General features: G+C 37.7%; 1 protein-coding gene across 1 annotated transcript in view; it reads right to left on the bottom strand.

Moving 5' to 3' along the window:
- Positions 1 to 509: 509 nt before the first annotated feature.
- LOC127840937 (A disintegrin and metalloproteinase with thrombospondin motifs 16-like) overlaps positions 510 to 24,049 on the bottom strand; it is an 84,634-nt gene continuing 61,094 nt past the window's right edge. The window contains exons 6-24 of the mRNA XM_052369404.1: positions 19,944 to 20,027; positions 17,638 to 17,797; positions 17,029 to 17,134; positions 16,284 to 16,421; positions 15,099 to 15,252; positions 14,380 to 14,475; positions 13,799 to 13,947; positions 13,299 to 13,362; positions 12,556 to 12,673; positions 11,329 to 11,459; positions 10,612 to 10,735; positions 8,797 to 9,044; positions 7,515 to 7,650; positions 7,001 to 7,127; positions 5,822 to 6,029; positions 5,242 to 5,430; positions 4,461 to 4,655; positions 3,969 to 4,113; positions 510 to 2,165 (exon numbers count right to left, since the gene is read on the bottom strand). Of these exons, the coding sequence (XP_052225364.1) occupies positions 2,056 to 2,165; positions 3,969 to 4,113; positions 4,461 to 4,655; positions 5,242 to 5,430; positions 5,822 to 6,029; positions 7,001 to 7,127; positions 7,515 to 7,650; positions 8,797 to 9,044; positions 10,612 to 10,735; positions 11,329 to 11,459; positions 12,556 to 12,673; positions 13,299 to 13,362; positions 13,799 to 13,947; positions 14,380 to 14,475; positions 15,099 to 15,252; positions 16,284 to 16,421; positions 17,029 to 17,134; positions 17,638 to 17,797; positions 19,944 to 20,027 (2,682 nt within the window). The 3' untranslated portion in view covers positions 510 to 2,055. The remainder of the gene's footprint in view (positions 2,166 to 3,968; positions 4,114 to 4,460; positions 4,656 to 5,241; positions 5,431 to 5,821; positions 6,030 to 7,000; positions 7,128 to 7,514; positions 7,651 to 8,796; positions 9,045 to 10,611; positions 10,736 to 11,328; positions 11,460 to 12,555; positions 12,674 to 13,298; positions 13,363 to 13,798; positions 13,948 to 14,379; positions 14,476 to 15,098; positions 15,253 to 16,283; positions 16,422 to 17,028; positions 17,135 to 17,637; positions 17,798 to 19,943; positions 20,028 to 24,049) is intronic.

Below are 24,049 nucleotides of genomic sequence, written 5' to 3'. Positions count from 1 at the left end.
AACTCAGTCTTTAATAGACTTACTCCTCAATGTGCTAGATTTTGTAAAACCAAGATTACCTATTTTAAATCCTTTTAAAATCTCATACCATATTAACTATAATTAGGCGACTGAAACTACTTTTGGTTCATAAAATATGTCAGTGTTGTTATGTTCACCGAAACATTATCGGGGAGCATATAGTTGCCAGTTTGTCCTTTCTTCCTTCCTCACACTTTTGTTACCGTTTCTCATAGCGCCTTCAATATTTTACCGATCTCTTACATATTTGGCATATAGCTACCTTGCATGGACCTCTACCTTTTTGATAGGTTTGAGGTCACTGGGGTCAAGATCAAGGTCACTGAGGCTAATAATAGATTTTCTCAATGTCATTTGGTTACAGTTTCTCATCGCGCCTTCATAAGGGGAGCATCCATCGTTTTCAACGATACTTGTTTGTATCTACTCATAGGATGGGCATTTCCAAGATCACTGTTGTCACTCAGAAGAAACAACAAACATGCCTGTTGATTTATAATATAATCTCATAGTGTACATTGGCAGGTCAAAGATACATGTAAATGTACAGGTAAACAGTGGGAACTGGCCCACATAAACAAAATACAAATCATCTAACCATCTGATCCCTCTCATTTTTAGACAGGGCAGTTGCATATTTGGAAGACATTGATGCTTAATGTACATAAAATATTCATTTAAAAGAAAACATTCAAAAGACACTCTTTAAAATGTTTGTTAATAAAATAACTTCAGAAAAATACATACATCAAAAGTGATATCACTAAAGAAGCTAGTACTGAACAAATTTCTTGACATTAATACTAATTGTACACTTGTTGCCTATACAAGGGGCAATATCTGGCATTGCCGGCCACTTTGGTGGGATTGCCCTTACCGATGGTTTTAGCAGACAATTACACAGTGGCAACATACATGTACCCAAAAACATTAAATGCAGTACCCCAAAAAAGGCAGTCAATATATCAAACAGGATAAAAACAATTCAACAAATAAACAAGAGCTGTGTTTGTGAAACACAATGCCCCCTACTGCGCTGCTTTGAAGCCATATATTTGACCTTGAAGGATGACCTTGACCTTTCACCTCACAAAATGCAATATTGAAGATAGCAACTTGATATTTGGCATGCATGTGTATCTCACGGAGCTGCACATTTTGAGTGGTGAAAGGTCAAGGTCATCCTTCAAGGCCAAATATATGGCTTCAAAGCGGCGCAGAAGGGGTCATTGTGTTTCTGACAAACGCATCTCTTGTTTGATCATAACACAACCATGCAAATTGGATTCAGACCTTGTACTACCCACAATATGCTTCCACTTTGAAACTGTAACACAACTGAATCCATAACACATATGAGCTGAGCTCTGTGAAATAGGGGCTTAATGCATGTGCTTAAAGTATCATCCAAGATTAGCCAGTGCAGTCCACACAGGCTAATCAGGAACGACACTTTCCGCCTAAACTGAATTTTTGCTTAAAACAGACTTTCTTTAAAAGAAAAATATCATAGAAGCAAAAAGTGTCGTCCCTTATTAGCCTGTGTGGACTGCACAGGCTTATCTGGGACAACACTTTACACACATGCATTTTACCCCCTTTCAAAGAGCTCAGCCCATATCCTGGTGTTGAACAGCGACTTACAGGCAGTTTAAATACACCTGTCTCATCAGTGGTTTAAATACACATGTCTCATCAGTGGTTTAAATACACCTGTCTCATCAGTGGCTGAAGGCAGCAACTTACTGGCAGTTTAAATACACCTGTCTCATCAGTGGTTTAAATACACATGCCTCATCAGTGGTTTAAATACACCTGTCTCATCAGTGGCTGAAGACAGCAACTTACTGGCAGTTTAAATACACCTGTCTCATCAGTGGCCGAAGACAGCAACTTACTGGCAGTTTAAATACACCTGTCTCAGCAGTGGCCAAAGGGCAGACCACCATAAAACGAGTCCATACACACATCTTTAGGCAAACATGCTTTTCAATATTTTACTGCACTAAGTCTAATACTAGGCTGATTCAAACATCATCTGTGAGTGCATGAGAGGCAACATTTGGTCCCGTAGAACTTGTGGTCACATATATTGTGCTTTGGAACAAGGTGACACCAACTGAACTCGTCTGTACACACAGGACCTGAAATGGTAAGACGTGTGCTTTTTTAGTTAAGTTTTCAAAGGTGTGATAGGTGTGGTTTCATCTTTTTGCACGTGGAAATGGTGAAATGCAATATCATTCAATTTTATTTCAATTTCGTAATTCTAGGTGGGTTCTTACCAGGAAAACATAAAAATAAACAAGAGCTCTGCAGTAGGAGACAGATTCCCCCCCCCCCCAAACAGGGCCTTGACAAAGGATTTTTTGCAACAAGACTGACCATAAGAAATAAACTTGTCATATACTAGTGTGATCTTTGACTAGGGATTATCAACTGTTCAAAGTCAATGCATCTGCATGAGTATGAGGCCATCACTCAATCCTTTGATGACATATCAAACCAATTTAACACTTAATGTCACAATGACTTTGACCTTTGAACTAGTGACCCCAATTTCCATAGGGCAAATTCACATGCTAAGTATCAAGTAAATCAGTCAAATCGTTGACGAGTTATTGATCGGAAATGATTTTCACACTTATTGTGACCTTGACCAAATGACCACAAGTTCAATAGGGATCATCTACTGTCCAAGGCCAATGCACATGGGAAGTATCAACGCAATCGGTGAATGGGTTGACAAGTTATTGATCGAAAACAATTTCACACTTATTGTGACAGTGACCTTGACCTAGTGACCACAATTTAAAATAGGGATCATTTACTGTCCAAGGCCAATGCACATGGGAAGTATCAACGTAATCGGTGAATGGGTTGACAAGTTATTGATCGGTAACAATTTCACACTTATTGTGACAGTGACCTTGACCTAGTGACCACAATTTAAAATAGGGATCATCTACTGTCCAAGGCCAAAGCACATGGGAAGTATCAACTCAATCGGTGCATGGGTTGACAAGTTATTGATCGGAAACAATTTCACACTTATTGTGACAGTGACCTTGACCTAGTGACCACAATTTATAATAGGGGTCATCTACTGTCCATGGCCTTTGCACATGGGAAATATTAAGCCATTTGGTTAATCTGTTGAGTTATTGATCCAAAACAATTTCACACTTAGTGTGACAGTGACCTGGACCTTAACTATTGAACTCAATTTCAATAAGGGCCATCTACTGTCTAAGGCAGATGCACACAGGAAGTATCAAGCCAATCGGTCTCTCCGTTACAAAAAATACTGGCTCGTATGAATATTCAGGAGCGCAACCATTCAATTGGCATGTTGCAGGCTGCTCAGTCATTAAGATCTTTAAGTTTATGAATTTTACTTTTTACTTATTATTTTACGTTGTACAATTTTTACAATTTTAATTTTGAAATGATCTTTTGTGTTTTTTAAGTTTGATATTTGAATGTTGATCAATATACATTAAATTTTCAACAAGAATCAGGTACATGTATGTGTTGAATTATTCTGATTCCAAATTACAAGAAAATCCTTTCAAATATATGGGAGCTATATTGATTTGAATGCATGTTGCTTTAGAAAAGTCTCCATGTTGTTCATATATTGACTATTTTAAGTTAATAATATTTTTTACCATTTTCAACAATCCAACACACTTTCCTGGAATAGCAGGTTTATCAGTATGAAGTGCACACACTATGTAAGAAACTGACAACAACCTTACTTGAATTTGAGGTACGGTGAGAATGGCTGTATAGAAAGGATTTCAATCTTCTCACAAATGTGTGGCTGGGACAGGGAACAAATATTCAGATTTTAAGTCAAGCCCTCTACCAACTGAACTCCCTGGTCTGAGTACTTTTTTTTGACTGAATAAGGTTTTGTGGTTAGACATGGAAGATGCTTTTACCTGGATTTATACATGGATGAAGAAGACATTCCTGTAAGCTGTCTGGTTTCACTGTCTCATCACAATTTTTTGCTAGCCGCCGGTATTGCTGATGAATACAGTGAACCAGTCGAGTTTGGGTTCCATTGCCACAGGTTACACTGCACTACAATTGTGAAGTCAATAAAATTCAAATATTTTTTTAGCCACAAATGCAGTCTCAACAAGTAAACAAAACAAATGTCAAGGAAAAACTACAGATAAATCAGTGAATACAAAGATAATTAAAATAAGGGTGCATACTTACAAACAAATGCATAGCCACAATAATAAATTTTATATTGTACAGTATCTATTTACACAGTTGTAATGTACATAAATGTACATTGAATTGTGTTTTATGAAATTGATTGCTGTGCAACATTTATTATACAATAATTAGTGTACCGGTAATTTAAATTATTAAAATGCGTCCCATATTACTAAGTGAATGTCCTGCCATATGACACTCACCCTTGACCAAGGTGAGGCATACCACTCAGGTTTCTCAGGGCAGGGCTCAAGGTCACATTGCTGGGTCAAGGTCACATTGAGGTCAGGGAGGTGACGGCACTTCTTATCCAAGGTCACAATCATCTCGCCCGACTTTGTCTTCTTCATACATTTCCTGTCACGCATCAGACTGCCTGTACCGCATGTACTGGAGCACTGAAATTATCGGTGACCTTGTTTAACCCTTTATCAGTCGGATATGCCCTTTCACGCTTTAGTAGTCCATCCAAAAATCAAAGATCAATTAAGACCTTTCTTACAAGATTCAAGTTTTACACCCTATATTTTCACACCTAAGATACCTTTTAGCAGCAAAGAGCATAAAACCTGAACTGACTATGAGTTACTCACAGGCTGTTATGGTTAAATGCTGTTTGGTTATGGTCCTTTCACTTTGCTTCTGAGTGAGAAAGGGTTAACAGTATAGCAAAGAAATACCAGGCATTTTAAACTGTTATGTTAATAAAGAAAGATGTATAATTATAATAGAACTTGTTTAAATATAATATTTCTTGATCTTTTTAAGAGACGAAGAACACAATTATTGCTGCTAAAACTACCAAAATGAGCGTGACAATTTTGTTTGTTTAATCATGGTAGTTTTAAAATATGTTTGCCTTAGCAACCAATACAAATAATTTTAAGATCTTATATGTATAAACAAAGTTTCTAATGAAGCTTTTATCGAAAATATATTTATTAAGTAACATTAAAACTTGAAGACTGCTCATTTTAGACTAACCTGTGACCAAGGTGTGGTTGTCCACTCCACATTTGGGTCTGGGCACCTCTTTTCCCTGCAGCCTTTGTGCTGGACGGGCCTGGACTGTCCCGAGCACATGCTGTCTGGCTGTACAACGTAGCCATCCTGTGTCTTCCTGCGGCACACAACGCTCCGTGACTTGAGTCCCTTGTCGCATGTCTTTGAGCACTGAAATTTATTACATAATGGGCTGGAAGTTAAGTGTACGTCACTGCTAAAACTTAAAATGGCCTATTTTAGTATAAAGAGATGCTTTAAAGACTTGCTTTTATGTTAAATAACAAGAAAGATCAAAACATAAAATATTAGAAAAATAAAACTAACCTAATGTCCTGATTTTCCTATTTATATTTGTTTACTATATGATTTTTTGTCTCACTTTCACCTGTATTTTTTATTTATTGCAAGGTTTCAAATAAAACCTTGGTCAAAACTCCAGAAAATATAGAAATTGCAAAATGTGGATAGTTCATTTCAAATGGCCATATTTATAGCAAACATACAAGTTGAGTCAGAAAATTGACTAAAGTATAAAGTAGGCCATCATCCAGCAGCTTACCTCTGACCAGTGGCCAGTATACCAGACAGGGGGACACTCGTGAGTGTTGCATTCCCGCTTTCGAGGAGGCTTGTCAGCCTGTGCACAGAACTTCCGCGGCAAACGCCGATCTTCCGACACTGACAACCGCTGCATGCAGTAAATGCGTCGTTTTTGTTTTCCCCCTCCACAACTCCTGTGGCACACGCTCCAGGGTTCGGCTATCCATCTGCAGAGCACAAAATGAGCTGAGTTCTGGGAAAACAGGGCTTAATACATGTGCATAAAGTGTTGTCCCAGATTAGCCTGTGCAGATTGCACAGGCTCACACTTTCACAAGGACAACTATTTCCACTTTATGGTATTTTTAGTTTCAAGGAAGTATTTTCTTAACAGAAATCTAGTGTACACGGAAAGTGTCATCTCTGATTAGCCTGTAAGGACCGCACAACACTTTACACATATGCATTAAGCCCAGTTTTACCTGATTGAGGCTTATATTGTCTGACATAGGCAATATTAAAAGGTTTGATGCCTTTGCTACAGGCCAGCACTCATTCACCAACTTTAATCTTAATAACGAAAAATATAATTGAAAATGTTTTATTATCATAACTCTGTTACTGTGATTTTTCTTTGATATTTACCTTTGACAAATTAGAATTGTGTGAGATTTAATGCCTTAAGTTGCATAACATAAAAAATCATCCACAATTATCGGTTGCATCAGTAGTGAGCATGTTATTTTACTTTCCAAATTTTTTTTTATTGTTTTTGTTCCCAGTAAAAGTTCATGTTTTCATTCTTACGCCTCATGTTAGATTGGTTTCGAATCAACCTATCCAACATAATGCTGCCACAATCACATTATCTGGCATCACAGGCTTGAGTATTACACAAGTATTGTCCGGTGCCCGGTTTCTTACCTGGGATCACAGGCCTGAGTATTACACGAGTATTGTCCGGTGCCTGGTTTCTCCTGAGAGTCACAGGCTTGAGTATTACACGAGTAATGTCTGGTGCCCGGTTTCTTACCTGGGATCACAGGCTTGAGTATTAGACGAGTATTGTCCGGTGCCCAGTTTCTTACCTGGGATCACAGGCTTGAGTATTACACGAGTATTGTCCGGTGCCCGGTTTCTTACCTGGGATCACAGGCTTGAGTATTACACGAGTATTGTCCGGTGCCCGGTTTCTTACCTGGGATCACAGGCCTGAGTATTACACGAGTATTGTCCGGTGCCCGGTTTCTTCTGAGGGTCACAGTAGGCGGGATCAACTTCCTCCCCAGCGTCACGGTGACAGTGGGCGGTCACCGTCTGCTCACCTGGCAACGGGAGGACAGATATAGGGATATTTTAGTCTCGTTCTGGGTAAACTGGGCTTAATACATATGCATATAGCGTCGTCACATATTTACCTGTACAGTTAGCACGGGCTAATAAGAGAAGACATATTCCCTCTTAACTGGATTTTCACTAAATAGAGACCTCCTCTAAAGGAAAAAATTCAATAAAAGCGGAAAGTGTCCTCCCTGATAAACCAGTGTTATGCTGTAAGCAGCTCATCAATATCTTAGATTTGGAAAAAAAAGCCTTTAAAACATGAATCTATTAAGAAAGGTCTTTAAATTTTTTTTGAAGTTTCAATGTACTAGAAATCTGTAACAAAGGAAATATCTGAGCGGTGAAGGATTAAAGAATAAATCGCCTACCTCCAGCACAAGGCTGACTGCATTCTGTGAGCACCACGCTCCACGTGTAGTTGTGTTGTACAGGAGGCAGATAGTTGCTGTACTTGGGCACGGTAAAACTGTACTTCACACCAGGGTTCTCAGACTGAATCAGCACCTATAATTGCAAACAATAGCATCTATAAATCAGTACACAATGGGGATTCTCTTCACTACATCAATGTTATTTTTCCATGTAAAATATATCATGAAATGGATGTGGATCTTGTTTTCTTGTCACACGTTTTAATGTTTATTTAATGTTCCTACTTTTAAAAGCACTTTTATTAAGAAAAAGAGGGCCATGATGGCCCTGAATCGCTCACCTGACTAACCAAATTAAATCCCAACCCAGATTTCATCAAGATAAACATTCTGACCAAATTTCATAAAGATTGGATGAAAACTGTGACCTCTACTGTCTACACAAACAAATTGTTGACGGTTTTTCTATTATTTGACATAGTGACCTAGTTTTTGACCTCAAATGACCCAAATACAATCCCAACCCAGATTTCATCAAGATAAACATTCTGACCAAATTTCATAAAGATTGGATGAAAACTGCGACGTCTATTGTCTACACAAGAATTTTCTATTATTTGAAATATTATTTGACTTAGTTTTTGACCTAGTGACCTAGTTTTTGACCCCAGATGACCCAAATACAATCCCAACCCAGATTTCATCAAGATAAACATTCTGACCAAATTTCATAAAGATTGGACAAAAACTGTGACCTCTACTGTCTACACAAACAAATTGTTGACGGATGGACGCACGCACACACGCACACACAACGGACGCCGGACATCACACGGTCAAATAAGCTCACCATGTCAATTCGTGACAGGTGAGCTTAAAAAAGTAATTAGCTATAAAATTTAACATTCCATTTATATATGTTGTGATTTAAGTGCTAGAATGAAATTGATTAGGTACATATCAAACCCTGCACTATGATCTTATGTCGTATACAGCCAGCATAAAGTCTGCACACTGTAGGAAAAAGCAGTCTGGTCTGAAGCAACCCTGGCCGCAAAATGCATAAGACTCATTTTTGCATGATGAAAGGCAATAAAATGCATAAGACCCATTTGTGCATGATGTGGGTCAATAAAATGCATAAGACCCATTTTTGCATGATGCGGGTCAATAAAATGCTTAAGACCCAATTTTCTCATGACACAGGTCAAAACATCATATTATTTCTGTACTAATTAAATCTCTTGAGCCAAGTTTGACTTTGAAATTATTACCATACCTCCACCACAAGATCCTCCAGTATGGGTCCCTCTGCAGAGAGAGATTCAGGACTGTTATAGGGTCGGCGGTAAACAAACTTGGTGCCAGAGATGCTGTACACTCCCTCAGAGTTCAGTTTCCAGTTGCCGTTCAGGAAGTAGTGTCCCTGCACGTTGCGCAAGGCGAGGTAGTTGCTACGGGAGATCCCCATCTCCTCTATGCTGATGCTGCTGGAGCCGCGGGGAAGGTAGACTACTCCGTAGTAAGCTACAAAGGGAGAATACTCTACCACTGAGATTTATGAATAAACATTGAGCCTTGTTCTAGGAAACTTGTGCTTGATGCATAAATTTTGTCCCAGATTAGCCTGCTCAGTCTGCACAGCCTAATAAGCAACAACACTTTCAGCCCTGACTGGTTTAACATTATGAAGATACCGTAATTACTGTATGTTTTCGGACACTTAAAAATAATTATTTTTTTTCGTGTCCGAAAACTTAGATACGAAAAATATTAACAAAATACAGGTGTCCGAAAACTTAGAGTCGAAAATGGAAAATAGCGTCAATTGTATCAACGACTACCGGTAATAGCACGCGCTTGTAAAATACCATGCCGTATAGTATAAATTACAGTTATACATGTTTGCACTGCATTTTAAATAATTGTAAATGCTTAATTTATTTGACAGAAAGTTACTTCAAGGTTGTACTTTGACCAACGAGTTAAAAAATTAGCATGTGATGTACCGCTACACGCTTGTATAAACCTGTAATTAACGCAATAAAAACTATGAATTCTTTGTTTGTTCATTTCCGATAGTTGTTGTGTAACACCTTCCATTGTTCGTAAAACTTGTAATAGGGTGCATCACAATTTGAAACATTTAGTATTTGTCACAATTATTTTACTGAGAAGGGGTAGTACCATTGCGGTAGATAATTGAACTGTTTATTGGCACTACCCCTGGTAATTGTCATAACGCTTATGCTATCGAGCGAAACCATTGTTTAATACGGGTTTACAAGGTTATTAACCCAATAACGCAAATGGAATGGTCCATTGCCCTCAGGCATGCATCCGCAATGTTTTATGATGTTAATCTGGTTGTAAAACCCCATGATCGAAGTGTCATTAGATATCGAAAACAGGTTCCAAATTTGGTAAAATAGCGCTGTAAAATATACTGCCCGAAAACTTAGAGACATAAATAACAAACGAAAACTCGAGTGTCCGAAAATAAAGAGTCACGAAAAATAATTATTTTTGCTAAAAAAGGGGGTGTCCGAAAACTTAGAGTGTCCGAAAACATAGAGTAATTACGGTATATCTATTAAATGAACGATTCCATACAAGCTTTAAGTGTCATCATTGATCAGCCAGTGCAAACTGCACAGGCTTATATGGGATGACACTTAACGCACATGCATTAAGCCAACTGTTTTTAGAACGCCGCTCTATTTAAAACAAGATGAATACGGATTGCAATATTGCTTATTTGTTGAATTACTTTGTTAAAAGAATTGCAAGTAAATTGATAGGACTGTGCAAATTGGTCAATACTAATGCAATACATAAGATATCATAAAGAATAATAGAGTTAATCCTTTTGCAATCATTAGTCGTATTGTTAACCCTTTCAATCAACAATATTATAGTTTTGCAGTACAGTACAAGCTTAAAAAAATCTTTAATTGTTATTTTAATTTATATATTTTTTTCTTTTTTGTCATGTTTAGAAATATTATTCTGATATAAAAGCATTGTGAAGAAATTATTGAGATTTCATGACAGTATCATCGAACCACATTAATTAAAAATATCCACATCAAACCTTTTTCGGTTGGTTGTTGGGTGAACACATTCTCCACTATTTTACATGTGGAGTTGTCTCCGTCACACACCCCACAGCGATCCTTCCTTGCTGTCGAGCCCACTATGAGGTCACAACCAACCTTCTGAAATTTAAATACATACAATTAACATATCAAAAGGTTCAAAAAAGTTCTTTCACACCTATGCAAGCATTCATTTATATATATATATATATATAATATATATATACAAGATAAGTATTGATGCAAAGCATCAAAGGGCGTCGGGAATTTCAGTGTAAAAGGCACTCAATGAAGTTACATGGAACGATTTTTTTTCTACTGTTAATATTAGTATATTGGCCGATTACTTTAAACAAAATAGAAAAAGATACTGGTATAACCATTATCTATGATTTTGTGTTATAACCTCCAAATAACCATTATCTATGATGTTGTGTTATAAACCCAAAATAACCATTATCTATGATTTTGTGTTGTAACCCCCAAATATTTCATAGTTCATTTTATTTACATTGGTTTCCTCTTTTTTTTACTGGCATCCGTGTGCAGTTTTCATTAATGGAACAGAACTGTGTAGGTTTTAAAAAATCTGCTTCATCTTGTAAGCGTAATTTCATATTTTTCTCAACTTCAAAGGGAGATGATTCTGAACTTATTCTCGGAAATTACATTCATATTTTAGTGTTAACATTTTTGTCAACACTGAAATTCACCTGACATTTGCCTTGCACACAGACGTCTGTTGAGTAGTCGTTACAGCGGGTGCCGTCTGTGACCTCACGAGGCATGGTGTAGTAGAAGTTGTAACCGTCTGCCTTACAATACAGCTTGCACTCATCCTCAGCTGTGTGTGCATTGGAAGGCAATAATGTTAATCCTTTACCACTTAGAAACATATTTTGATGCATGTGTAGTCACTCAGAAAGTTACATTTAATTAAAGACCTTTCTTATTAGATTCAAGTTTGAAAGGCTTCATCACCAACCCGTAGATACTGATGAGTAGCAAACAGCATAAAACCTGAACAGACTGTGAGTTACATGCAGGCTGTTCTGGTTTTTTGCTGTTTGCACAAAGCCATTTTTGCATTGCCTCTGAGTGGGAAATGGTACATGTTGACGATTTGTAGTTTGAGATTTGTTTATTTTTTAAAGATCAAACCAGCAAATAAAGGAACTGATATTCCCGCGAAATAAAGCCAATCAAAACAAGAGCTGTTTTGAAAACAGCAAGGTTGATTTATAAGAAAAGTAATGAGAAATATTCATCTTTTTTTATTTAAACAAAGAAAATAATCTATTGTACATTTTAATTGAGTAACATTAAACATTAAGGCATTACTAGTCCTGGGGCCAGTTACACTATTCTCGACTTTAAAAAAGCTATATGATCTTCACCGTGAGTTCCAGTCACAAAAGTGTCCCTGTATCAAAGATACCTTTAAATCTTAAGAACATTCCAGTTCTGGGGTCCTAATCCCTGTTCTCACCTTCATAGGGGCTGTGTTCCCTTTTGACCTTTAGCCCAATAAGTTCTCATGAGCCAAATTAATATTTAGCTTAATTACAATCCAAGACCTCGGGCCAGTAACACCTATTCTCACCTTCAATTTAGCTCCCCTCCCTATAGGACCTCCAACGGTAGTTCCAACCCCTAGTAATGCCTATTCTCACCTTCAATGTGGCTCCCCTCCCTAAAGGACCTCCATCTGTAGTTCCAACCCCTAGTAATGCCTATTCTCACCTTCAATGTGGCTTCCCTGCCTATAGGACCTCCAACTGTAGTTCCACCTATTCTCACCTTCAATGTGGCTCCCCTCCCTATAGGACCTCCAACTGTAGTTCCAACCCCTAGTAATGCCTATTCTCACCTTCAATGTGGCTCCCCTCCCTATAGGACCTCCAACGGTAGTTCCAACCCCTTGTAATGCCTATTCTCACCTTCAATGTGGCTCCCCTCCCTATAGGACCGCCAACGGTAGTTCCAGCCCCTAAAGTTCTCCTGGGCCAGCTGCTTACACTGGAGCTCCCTGAAATCTCCCTGGCTACTCTCACAGTCCTGAAAGATGCAGGGAAATTATGAGCCCAATTATGGCAAAATGGGTCTTAATGCATGTGTGTAAGTGTCATCAGCGATAACCAAGTGCAGTCCTCACTGAAAACCCCAGTTTAATTTTAAGGTGTCATCCCTGATTAGACTGTGCAGACTTCACAGGCTAATCTGGATTTCTTGCACACAATAAATGCTGTTTCTTATTTTAATATTGCGTGAATTACCACAACCAGTTATGAGAAACAGATATTATAAGGCTGTCTTACAGGCCAAAAAAAAATCAAAATCTGCTTCCATACAAATGGGCCATGCTCTGTGAAAAAGGGGTTTAATGCATTTGCGTAAAGTGTCGTTCCAGCCTGTGCAGTCAACACAGGCTAATCAAGGACAGTACTTTCCGCATTACCTAAATTTTTGCCTAAAAGTGACTTTCTTGAAACGAAAAATATCATAAAAGCGGAAAGTGTTGTCCATGATTAGCCTGTGGGGACTGCACTGGCTAATCTGGGACGGCACTTTAAACGCATGCATTAAACCCCTTTTTCACAATGCACGACCCATATTTAATACAAGCAAATATTATTTCAGGTCATATGTGTTATTTTTAAGTACAAGTAATACAAGTTCTTACCACCAGGTTACACATCTTGTGTATCACTTCAGGACCAGTGCAGGTATTTCCACCATACTGAGGCCTAAAAATTGTGTAAATATATCAATTTTGGGGGGGGGGACATAATTCGCCCTATGACAAAACTAGAATCTGATTTGCTGATTATACATCAAATGCAGATCAATAATAAGTAATATGCTCCCAGATTTTAGGAGTACAAAAAAAGTTTTGGTTTTAAAAAATATATCATATTGCACATTTCACAACTAAAATACGTTCATGACTTATAACAATTGCTCCCCAAATCTAAAAAACCAATTAAATGAACCTTGTTCTGAAAAAACAGGGCTTAAGGCATGTACATAAAGTGTCTAATGCAATCCGCACCGGCTAATCAGGGACAGCATTTTTGGATGAAATTCTTTGTTTATTAGATACATTACTGGAACTTTATTTTAAGCACATGCATTAAGCCCAATTTTCTCAGAACGAGGCTCACATGTACAACAGGCCCTCACCTGGGGTTGTTACACTCCCTGGTACGTGACTTGATGCCTCCCCCACAGGAGCGGGTACACTGGGACCAGCTGCCCCACTCTGTCCACCAGCCATCAACAGGGGTCGGCCCCTTTTTGCCGTAGCTCACACACCGGGCCTGCTTGCACCACTGGCAATGGAATCAGTCAAGGCCTGATTGACAACTTGAAATGTGTAGTAGTTAAAATAAAAAAACATAAATATATTTATTATAAACATAATGAAATTACTTCTATTTTTTTCCCCAAAAAAAATTATGCTAGTATGACCTTGTTTCAAACTTGACCGAGGTAAATATCAGTGCTACAAATGTTCTGACCAACTCATATGATGATTGGGCAGTATATTCAGACAGTTTGCTCCACAAAATTATATAATTTATTGCAACAAAACTGACCATCAAACCAACCAACCAGCCAGAGTGAATCCAATCTATCCATCCATAAACGTGTATAACCAGCTTTATTAAATTTGATCTTATGACCTATTTAAACACAAGCAAGGCTTATTTTGTTTGTGATAATATTGCATGAAATGCAGACGGTGGTTGGTGCCTACCTACCAAACCAGGACCACAGGAAGTGCCCTCGGCGGCCGGCAGGAACTTGGTCTCACACATCCCCTCCCGCTTGTGACAGAACAGGTTCATGCATGGGTCCTGACGACAGAGTGGGCAAGACTGGACTAATAACATACTAGTGACACAAGTTTTGTTCTAGGAAAACGGAGTTTACTGCATTTGCGTAATGTGCCATCCCAGATAAGCCTGTGCAGTCTGCACAGACTATTCAAGGATGACACAATTGGCTTTTATGGAATTTCTTTTTAGAGAAAACAAAAAGTTTAGGCAGAAAGTGTTGTCCCTGATAAGCCTGTGCAGACTTCACAGGCTAATCTGGGAAGTCATTTAATACATATGCAATAAGCTCTGTTTTCCCCTAACGAGGCTCATGACTGTTCACATCATCATGTGAACTGATAAGTTATATGGGCACGCACATTAAACGTTTCAAAATAATAAACTTTGTAGCAGTCTCATTACATTGTAGAATTACATTGTAATATCCCTCAAAACGTATTTTATTTTATGTCACATTTTTAATATTCATCACCTAAGATAGAAATTCACTTAATAAATGTATTATTTTTGTTCAAGGGGCTTTATGAATCTTGGCCACAGTTCATTTCATACAATATTACAATTATTGGCAATATGATAAACGAGCAAGTGCCTAAGTAAATAACAACAACATCACATCACCCAGATATTCAAACCCTTACCTTTCCAAACATGATGGTACATTTCTTGGAGTGGCTTCCAAACTGCCACTTGCACTGTGTGTCCGCGTCAAAGATCTCCCCCGGCAACTTATTGGGGAACTTGAGCTCTGCGGTGCCCCGAGTCTGGCTGGTCAAACACTCGGACTGGACTGCACTGTGAATATATGTGTCTTGTTCTGAGAAAACTGGGCATAATGTATTTGCGTAAAGTGTCGTCCCAGATTAGTCTGTTCAGTCCGCACAGGCTAATCAGGGACGACACTTTCCACTTAAACTAGATTTTCAGTAAAAAGGGACTTCCTTTAAACGAAAAATACCATTGAAGCGTAAAGTGTCGTCCCTGATTAGCCTGTGCAGACTGCATGGTTTATCTGTGATGCCTTACATGCATTAAACTCCATTGTCCCATACTGCAGATCATATTTATTTAAAATGCTCAACTTCACTACATCGCCTGTTTTCTTCTGTAAAAAGGTTTGGAAAAGATTGAAATTACACATCATCAGGAAATGATCATATATCAAGTACTAAATTAAAAACAGGTAATTGTTATTATTAAATAATGTTTAGGAAACATCATTCATATAATATACAAGAGGTACAAAACCAATGTATACATATACACACACACACAGTTTAGTTTAGTTTAAACCTACTCATTTAGCTCTCGCGTATTTAAAGCCCGTGGCTTATTGAGACACTCTTGATTCCATTTCCTGGGAAGAACCAGTACTTGGGTGTTTTGGGAGGAAATCCTGACAACACCCCAATATTGGGGAAAAAACTTCAGACCAACTTTTTGCAAGGTGGATACCATATCCACTATGCCACTGTAACCTCATATAGGAAGTTAGGCATTTAGGAGTCAAACAAAAATATGAAATTCTTCGTATCAGAGAAAACAATCGACTACCTTAAAATTTGTTTTCAAATAACGTCTATTTAAAATGTGTCAGAAATATTTAGTTAACTGAATACTTTTGATCTATGCAATTAAACAGTCACCAACAAAATTGATCACTCAGCATTACTTAAATACATGTATAACAAACATTCCCTCACCACCAAACAGGTTGTTTGTTGGACAAAATGGCTGCATTGAAGCTATATCTGATTGGCTGCTCAGTTATTTTGACTGACAGCTGTTGAGTGGTCAATTACCTATTATTATAGCAGTAAACTTACTTGAGGAATTTCCTCATGTACTGCCTGCTACATGGGGACCAATGGAATGTTCCGCTTTGGGCAGCCAGGGTGGGTGACATGATGAAACCAGCAGTGTCTTTGCAGTCATTTCCATCGCCATCGTGCATCATTCCAAAACTGAAATCATTACTGTGCACATGATCAATATTTTACTACAGACGTATCCATTAATAGTTTCAAGGAATGTTAAGTAGCTAAGGCCCCACCACCAAGATACTGAGTCATGAAAGTACTGAAATACTTGACAGTTCCACACGACCAAAATGAGATGGTAACTCTAATCTGCAAAATTATAGTTAAAGATATATTCCAATGGAAAAAATGCATCTTTCCATGAATTAATTCCCAAAATTACAAATGAATGGTGTGACTTTCAGATATTTGGAAATAGCAGAGGAGTTCAGTACAGAAAAAAAAGATTTTGTCATCAACAATTACACTTCTTTGAGTCAGACTATGGGAAAATGGGGTTTAATACATATGCATAAGTGTCATCCTAGATTAGCCTGTGCAGTCTGCACAGGCTTATCATGGATGACATTTGCTGCCTAAACTGGATGTTTGAAAAGAAGAGACTTACTTTTAACTTTACATACCATACTAGAGGAAAGTGCTGTCCTTTATTAGCTTGTGCTGACTGCACAGGCTAATCTGGGACAACAATTTAAGCAAGTGCATTCTACCTCGTTTTCCCAGAGAGATACTCATGTGTTTGTGTTCTTACTTGTGCCCCATCTCATGTGCAACAGTAAAGGCGGTAGATAGACCCGTATCTTCGTTCACTATACAGCTCCGTATTTCACTGCACATACCGTCTATAGGGGCAAAGCCTGGAAACAAAGGTACAATAAGCCAAAGTATGAAAAAAATGGGCTTAATTCCTGTGTCCGCACAGACTTACTAGGGAAAACACTTTCCCCCTAAACTAAATTTCTTTAAGAAGGAACATCCTTTTAACAAAAGTGCACAATAATGTATACTTGGCTAACAGAAATAAATACTTTAGTTATAATACAGCCTTATTTCATAAGAAGCTATATGCAGTTGGCACATGCTAATCATTGTTAACAGGTTCCGCCTAAAATGGATTTTATCTAACAAGACACTTTCTTTGAATGAAAAAACAATAAAAGCGGAAATTGTCGTACCTAATTAGCCTGTGTGGACTACTTAATGTGAATGTAATTAAGCACCATTTTCCCACAGCTAGACTCATATGATTATTGCACAGACAAGCAGAAAGTGTTTGTGTACATTCATTCATAGCACAATTCCTGACAGGCTGATACCCACGAATCTATTTGCTAATGAGCCATTGGTGAGATCTCCCTACCCAGTGTGTCACAGGGGGCATTCTGGTAGGAGCAGATGTCCTTGCCGGTCAGTAGCACGGCGTGGTCGTGCAGCTTACGGCGGCCATTGTGCACGCCTGCCTGCCACTGGCAGAAACTGTTCAGCGTCTTGTCTGCGTGATTGCTGATGTACAGACCTGGCTTTAAGAAAGGAAAAAACTAAGTCTCATTCAACGGACCCTATGCCAACAAATGGTTTTAATCTCAAACAATAGCTGAAACTTTTTTCGGTGAATCAACTGGCCCACGCCTCCAAACATTTTCAATCATAAACAATAGCTAAAACCTACTCCTCTGGTCTGATGTCTTTTACATGAAAAGATGTATCTGGACTTGCAGCCAAGTCGTCAATATGTGCAATTATTAGCAGACTTTTTAGTACAGATATGTGAGGAAGAGGAACTTCTTAGTCAAAGTCCCAGTGACCTTAACCTCATTTGACCTGAAAGTAAATATGTTTGACCCTTTGACCTGAAAGTAAATAGGTGTGACGTATTGACCTGAAAGTAAATAGGTGTGACCTATTAACCTGAAAGTAAAAAGGTGTGACCTATTAACCTGAAAGTAAATAGGTGTGACCTATTGACCTGAAAGTAAGTAGGTGTGACCTATTGACCTGAAAGTAACTATGTGTGACCTATTGACCTGAAAGTAACTAGGTGTGACCTATTGACCTGAAAGTAACTAGATGTGACCTATTGACCTGAAAGTAACTAGGTGTGTCCTATTGACCTGAAAGTAAATAGGTGTGACCTATTGACCTGAAAGTAAATAGGTGTGACCTATTGACCTGAAAGTAACTAGATGTGACCTATTGACCTGAAAGTAACTAGGTGTGACCTATTGACCTGAAAGTAACTAGGTGTGACCTATTGACCTGAAAGTAACTAGGTGTGACCTATTGACCTGAAAGTAACTAGGTGTGACCTATTGACCTGAAAGTAACTAGGTGTGACCTATTGACCTGAAAGTAACTAAGTGTGACCTATTGACCTGAAAGTAACTCGGTGTGACCTATTGACCTGAAAGTAACTAGATGTGACCTATTGACCTGAAAGTAACAAGGTGTGACCTATTGACCTGAAAGTAACTAGGTGTGACCTATTGTCCTGAAAGTAACTAGGTGTGACCTATTGACCTGAAAGTAACTAGGTGTGACCTATTGACCTGAAATTAACTAGGTGTGACCTATTGACCTGAAAGTAACTAGGTGTGACCTAATGACCTGAAAGTAACTAGGTGTGACCTATTGACCTGAAAGTAACTAGATGTGACCTATTGACCTGAAAGTAACTAGGTGTGACCTATTGACCTGAAAGTAAATAGGTGTGACCTATTGACCTGAAAGTAACTAGGTGTGACCTATTGACCTGAAAGTAACTAGATGTGACCTATTGACCTGAAAGTAACTAGATGTGACCTATTGACCTGAAAGTAACTAGGTGTGACCTATTGACCTGAAAGTAAATAGGTGTCCTTGATTCCTTCCAAATAACCAGCATACCAATTTTAGATGATTTTCGGTCAAAGCAACTTTAAGACATGTTGATTTAACAAATTTTATGTTAAAAGCCCCATTGACAGTGACCTTTCACCTCCTAAACACATGCGTCTTGTCTTCCTTAACTCCCGAAATCAGCATATCCATTAAAATGATGGTAGGTCAGTGTTCTCTACAAATGGTGTGGAAATGATTTTCCTGTCACCCATGTGCCCTTGAACTTTGGCTTGTTGACCTCTAAATTGATCATACTTACTTCCCTAGTAACCATCACACCAGTTTGCAAGATCATGGGTGAAAGCATTCACAATATATAATATAACTCTTGGGACCTTGATCTTTTCTGTTGTGATCTCAGAATTGATAGAAGCAATCCTTTTTTCACAAGTACCCATCATACTAATTTGCATAATCCGAAGTCAAGGCGCATACTCTATATATCATGCAGAAACGAAATGGTCTTTGGACCAACCAGCTATCCGATAAACCAACAGACACATGCAAAGCAATCTACTGCTGCTTCTTCGAAGAGTGGCATAAAAACCTATGAAGTTCAAGTCTAGTACATTATAAAAAAGTATCTAAAAGCAACATTTTTAACAATGAAAACTTTGCACCAAAAGGACTATGAAAATAAAAAGCTGACTGCACAGGTAAGAAAGATGTGTAAGAAAGATTGTGTAAGAAAAATGGACAATACCAGGAGCAAATGTATCTATGGTGCAACATAACCTCGGAAGGACAACTCTTACCCAGCAAAACAAAAAGCCTTTCTGCAACACTTACCTCCCTTCCATCCAGAAAAACTAGACCAACAAGGATGATGTTGATAGGGTATCCCAGAGTGGTGTCTTGATACAACTGGGATACCTGCAGTAGAAACACCAACCACATGTCATTGAACATGCACTGCGTATTCTGGGAAAACTGGGCTAAATGCATTTGCATAAAATGTCATCCCCGAGTAGCCTGTGCAGTCCATACAGGCTAATCATGGATGACACTTTCTTCTATTATGGATTTTTTCGTTTAAATGTCTGTTCTGAACAAGACACCAGTGTAGGTAAAATGTGTTGACCATGATTAGCCAGTGCGGATTTCCCAGGCTTAACTGGGAGGACACTTTAGGCACATACATTAACCCTTTCCCCATCAGAAGCAAACTAAAAATGGTTATGTGCAAGCAGCATAAAACCAGAACAGCCTGTGAGTAACTCACAGTCTGTTCAGGTTAAATGCTGTCTGCTGCTCATAAGTAACTAAGGGTTGGAAATGAAGACTTTAAAACTTGAATCTAGTAAGACAGGTATTTAATTAATAGAGGATATTTGTTGGATTCGGTGGAATATCAATTTTATTTCACGAGTGATCATAAAAATATATTTTCTATGATCTCGAGTGAAATAAAATCAATATTACATCGAATCCAACAAATTTTCTTTTTATTTTATGCTTTTTTCACTGTTTATTTACATTGTAAATGAGATAAACTGGATACTTTCGCTGGATTAATGACGTCATTTCGTTGAAAAAATGGCGTCATTTCACAGTAAAACAGTGACAAATATCGATATTTTTCGCTGTTATTGTTCACTGTTTAAAACAGTGGAATACCAGTTTTATTTCACTGATATTTCTCTATAAACCACCGGAGAGCATAAAATAAAATGTAACTTTCTAAAGGACTTCAAATCATCAAAATACGTATCAAAGTGGTAAAAGGTTAACTGGGACGACACTTTGGGCACATACATTAAGCCCAGTTTTCCCAGAGCAAGGCATCAGCATGGTGTCCTGATACAACTGCAATCTCACCAGTAGAAACAACAGCTACCTGCTGCACAACATGCATCTTTTCAACAGACAGTGGCCATTAAACAGCTCCCCACATTCTGCTATCAAAGTTTATTTTATTGCTGCTGATAAGCAAGAGGCTGTTGGGTTCATTGAAATTGCAATGGTGTATGTCCGCGCTGCATCCTAGATTCAGTGTGGCATCCTGGATTATTTTCAAATACGCTAACACAAATATCAAAGATAAAATCATGTTTTTTTTTCAGCATGCTAGCACAATTATTGAGGATAAAATGTTCCCTTTTTCATTCTTTCATCCCCATCATCACATTCACTGCATATATATGATAAAAAATCTTACAAATATAATTATCACTTATCCATAATAGTAGTTTCTGATAAAGTGTTAATAAACATTTATTTTTAAATTAGCAATTTAAGCCATCTGGGCTTATGTAAAGTTTATATTTAATTATCTGTAACTATTTACTTAGCCATGTGTTTAACATTTTCAATTCGATTCTTTCAATTCAGACTTCATTATTTTGAACGTTCTCAGAGATATTTTCTACAACATAACTACATAATAAACAATAACTTTAAAGTTTTTCAAATCTTTAATTCATTATCAAGTGTAATCAAGGTATGAATCAATAAACACACGACCTGTGTTTTATTTCTATACAGCCATTTAGAAAGATATTTAACCCTTTTAGTGCGGGAACCGGATTTTGAAGGCCTTTGCAAACAGTTTGGATCCAGATGAGATGCCACAGAACGTGGCGTCTCATCAGGATCCAAACTGTTTGCTATTCTGATAGTGTTCTTTGAAAAAAATCGAAGAAAATGCTAATTTTAGAAGTTCAGCAGAAGACATTTTAGCAGATGACAAATTTCCCAGCATGCAAAGGGTTAATTAATTGCTGATGGGTATTATCTTTGTATTTAAGAATTCACTTGTATGATTTATGGTTGTATAGAAACTCGAATTGTTGCATTTTTTAAAAGTTTATTAGTGGCAATATTACTAATATACCTTTGAACAAATTAAAAAACATATCTTTAATGCATGTTTCAAGACTTTTTACTTCAATTGTATTCAAAAAGATATCCCCAAAAATATATCAGTTTACAATTATACATCATGTGTGATATCACATTAGAAATTGAGACATTGAACAAAACTGTAAATACCGAAGGTTTCCACGTATAGCGCGCAGTGTTTTACCTCCGAAATTCAAATTAAAAAGCTGGTGCGCGCTATACATTGATACAGCGCTATCCTGGCTGCTTAATTGGTAAAAAAAATGTTGTGTAATCGTAAATAATCAAAATGGCCGTCATGTTTTTTTCCAGAAAACTACCACCCTATAATCGTACAGACTGAGGGGCCATTGTCGAAACAACAAGAAGTCGCTACTGATAGATATCAATGCGGTAGAAGAAGTTTTGGTCAAAAATAAATTTGTTTGAATAAACTTGCGGACATTTCTTTGTTTGTGTTTTTACACTTCTTTATTGATGAATTCCGATGGGGATTGTTGTCGACATTCCGGAGAGCAGACAAGGGTAGGTGCGAACGAGGTCTTTTTTGCGGGTAACGCAATTATTGAATGCTTTATTAAGCTTTCCAGTGCCCCGGATTATTGGATTGTGCAATAGTAAATGGCGGCCATTTTCGGTCCGATTTTGTGGTTTTATTGTTTTTTTAAATATTTTTTTCTCCATTTTTGCATTTAAAAAACAGCCTGCGCGCTATACACGGGAGCGCGCTATACGTGGAAACCTACGGTAACACTGTTTTTCTTGATATACAGCTTCTTTTGGTATCTCTTGTTCGTGTGGAAGTGATTTACTTTTACTTTAACAGTACTATTTTACATATTACTGTCATATGACGCAGTTTTAGCAGTGTCAATAAACACTGTAGTAAAGCAATGGACCAGTACCTTTGTGGTTACAAACAGGGGTTAAGTTTTGATTATTAACACTATAATTTAATTTACTAACAAAAATTTAGCTTGCAAAATGTAGGGAGTTAGGGACTATTAGTGTAGATGTAATTAATGCATTTATCATAGCGTAGAGGGATTTTGACACAACATTTATCATAGCGTAGAGGGATTTTGACACAACATTTATCATAGCCTAGAGGGATTTTGACACAACATTTATCACAGCCTAGAGGGATTTTGACACATTTATCAAAGCATAGAGGGATTTTGACACATGTATCATAGCATATACATAATTGACACATTTATCATAGCATAGAGGGATTTTGACACAACATTTATCATAACCTAGAGGGATTTTGACACATTTTTCATAGCATAGGGGGATTTTGACACATTTTTCATAGTGTAGACGTAATTGACGCATTAATCAGTTAAGACTTTGGTCAGCTTATTTTGATGTTTTGCTAACCAATCTGTTCATGTCATGATTGCTCTTTCAGAATATAATAATATAAGTAGAAATTTACATCATCAACAGTGCCACCACCCTCCTCTCAGGCAAGGTTTCAATTATTTCAGTGTTGTGTGGTGCAGTGGGGTTTGTTATCTCACAAATAATGTAGAGGCAACTTTGCAAGTCAGTCTGCATTAAGTACGCTAAGGACCGTAACACCTGCCTTTATGGATAACTGCAGTAAAATTAAGCAGACAACGAATACTAGGAGCGTCTGCTCTAACCACGCATCTGCCTGTTAATAGTTCCCACTGGTACACTACATAGTGTGTATGTATTCAAAAGTATTTAACAGCTTGTAAGACAACGTTGGCCAGTCTAGTGTTTATCATTGAGATATGTACATATTGGCTGCTTTCAGGGAAAACGGGGCTTAATGCAAATAAGATTAGCCTGTGCACACCGATTAGCCTGTGGAATGCGCACAAGCTTATCAAGGACGACACTTTCTGATGTAATGGTGTTTATGTTTCAAGAGAGTCTCTGGTACTGGGATGACAATAAATGCATATGCATTAAGCCCTGTTTTCCTAAAATGAAGCTTAAATTATATTTTTTATTAATGATTTGAAAAAAAACACATCTCGACCTGTGCTTTAAGACACACTCTTTATAAATTTGAATGG

The sequence above is a fragment of the Dreissena polymorpha genome, chromosome 8, assembly GCF_020536995.1.
Source record: "Dreissena polymorpha isolate Duluth1 chromosome 8, UMN_Dpol_1.0, whole genome shotgun sequence".
NCBI lineage: Eukaryota > Metazoa > Mollusca > Bivalvia > Myida > Dreissenidae > Dreissena > Dreissena polymorpha.
The sequence above is the reverse complement of the archived record's forward strand: the minus strand, read 5'-3'. Positions and strand labels throughout refer to the sequence as shown.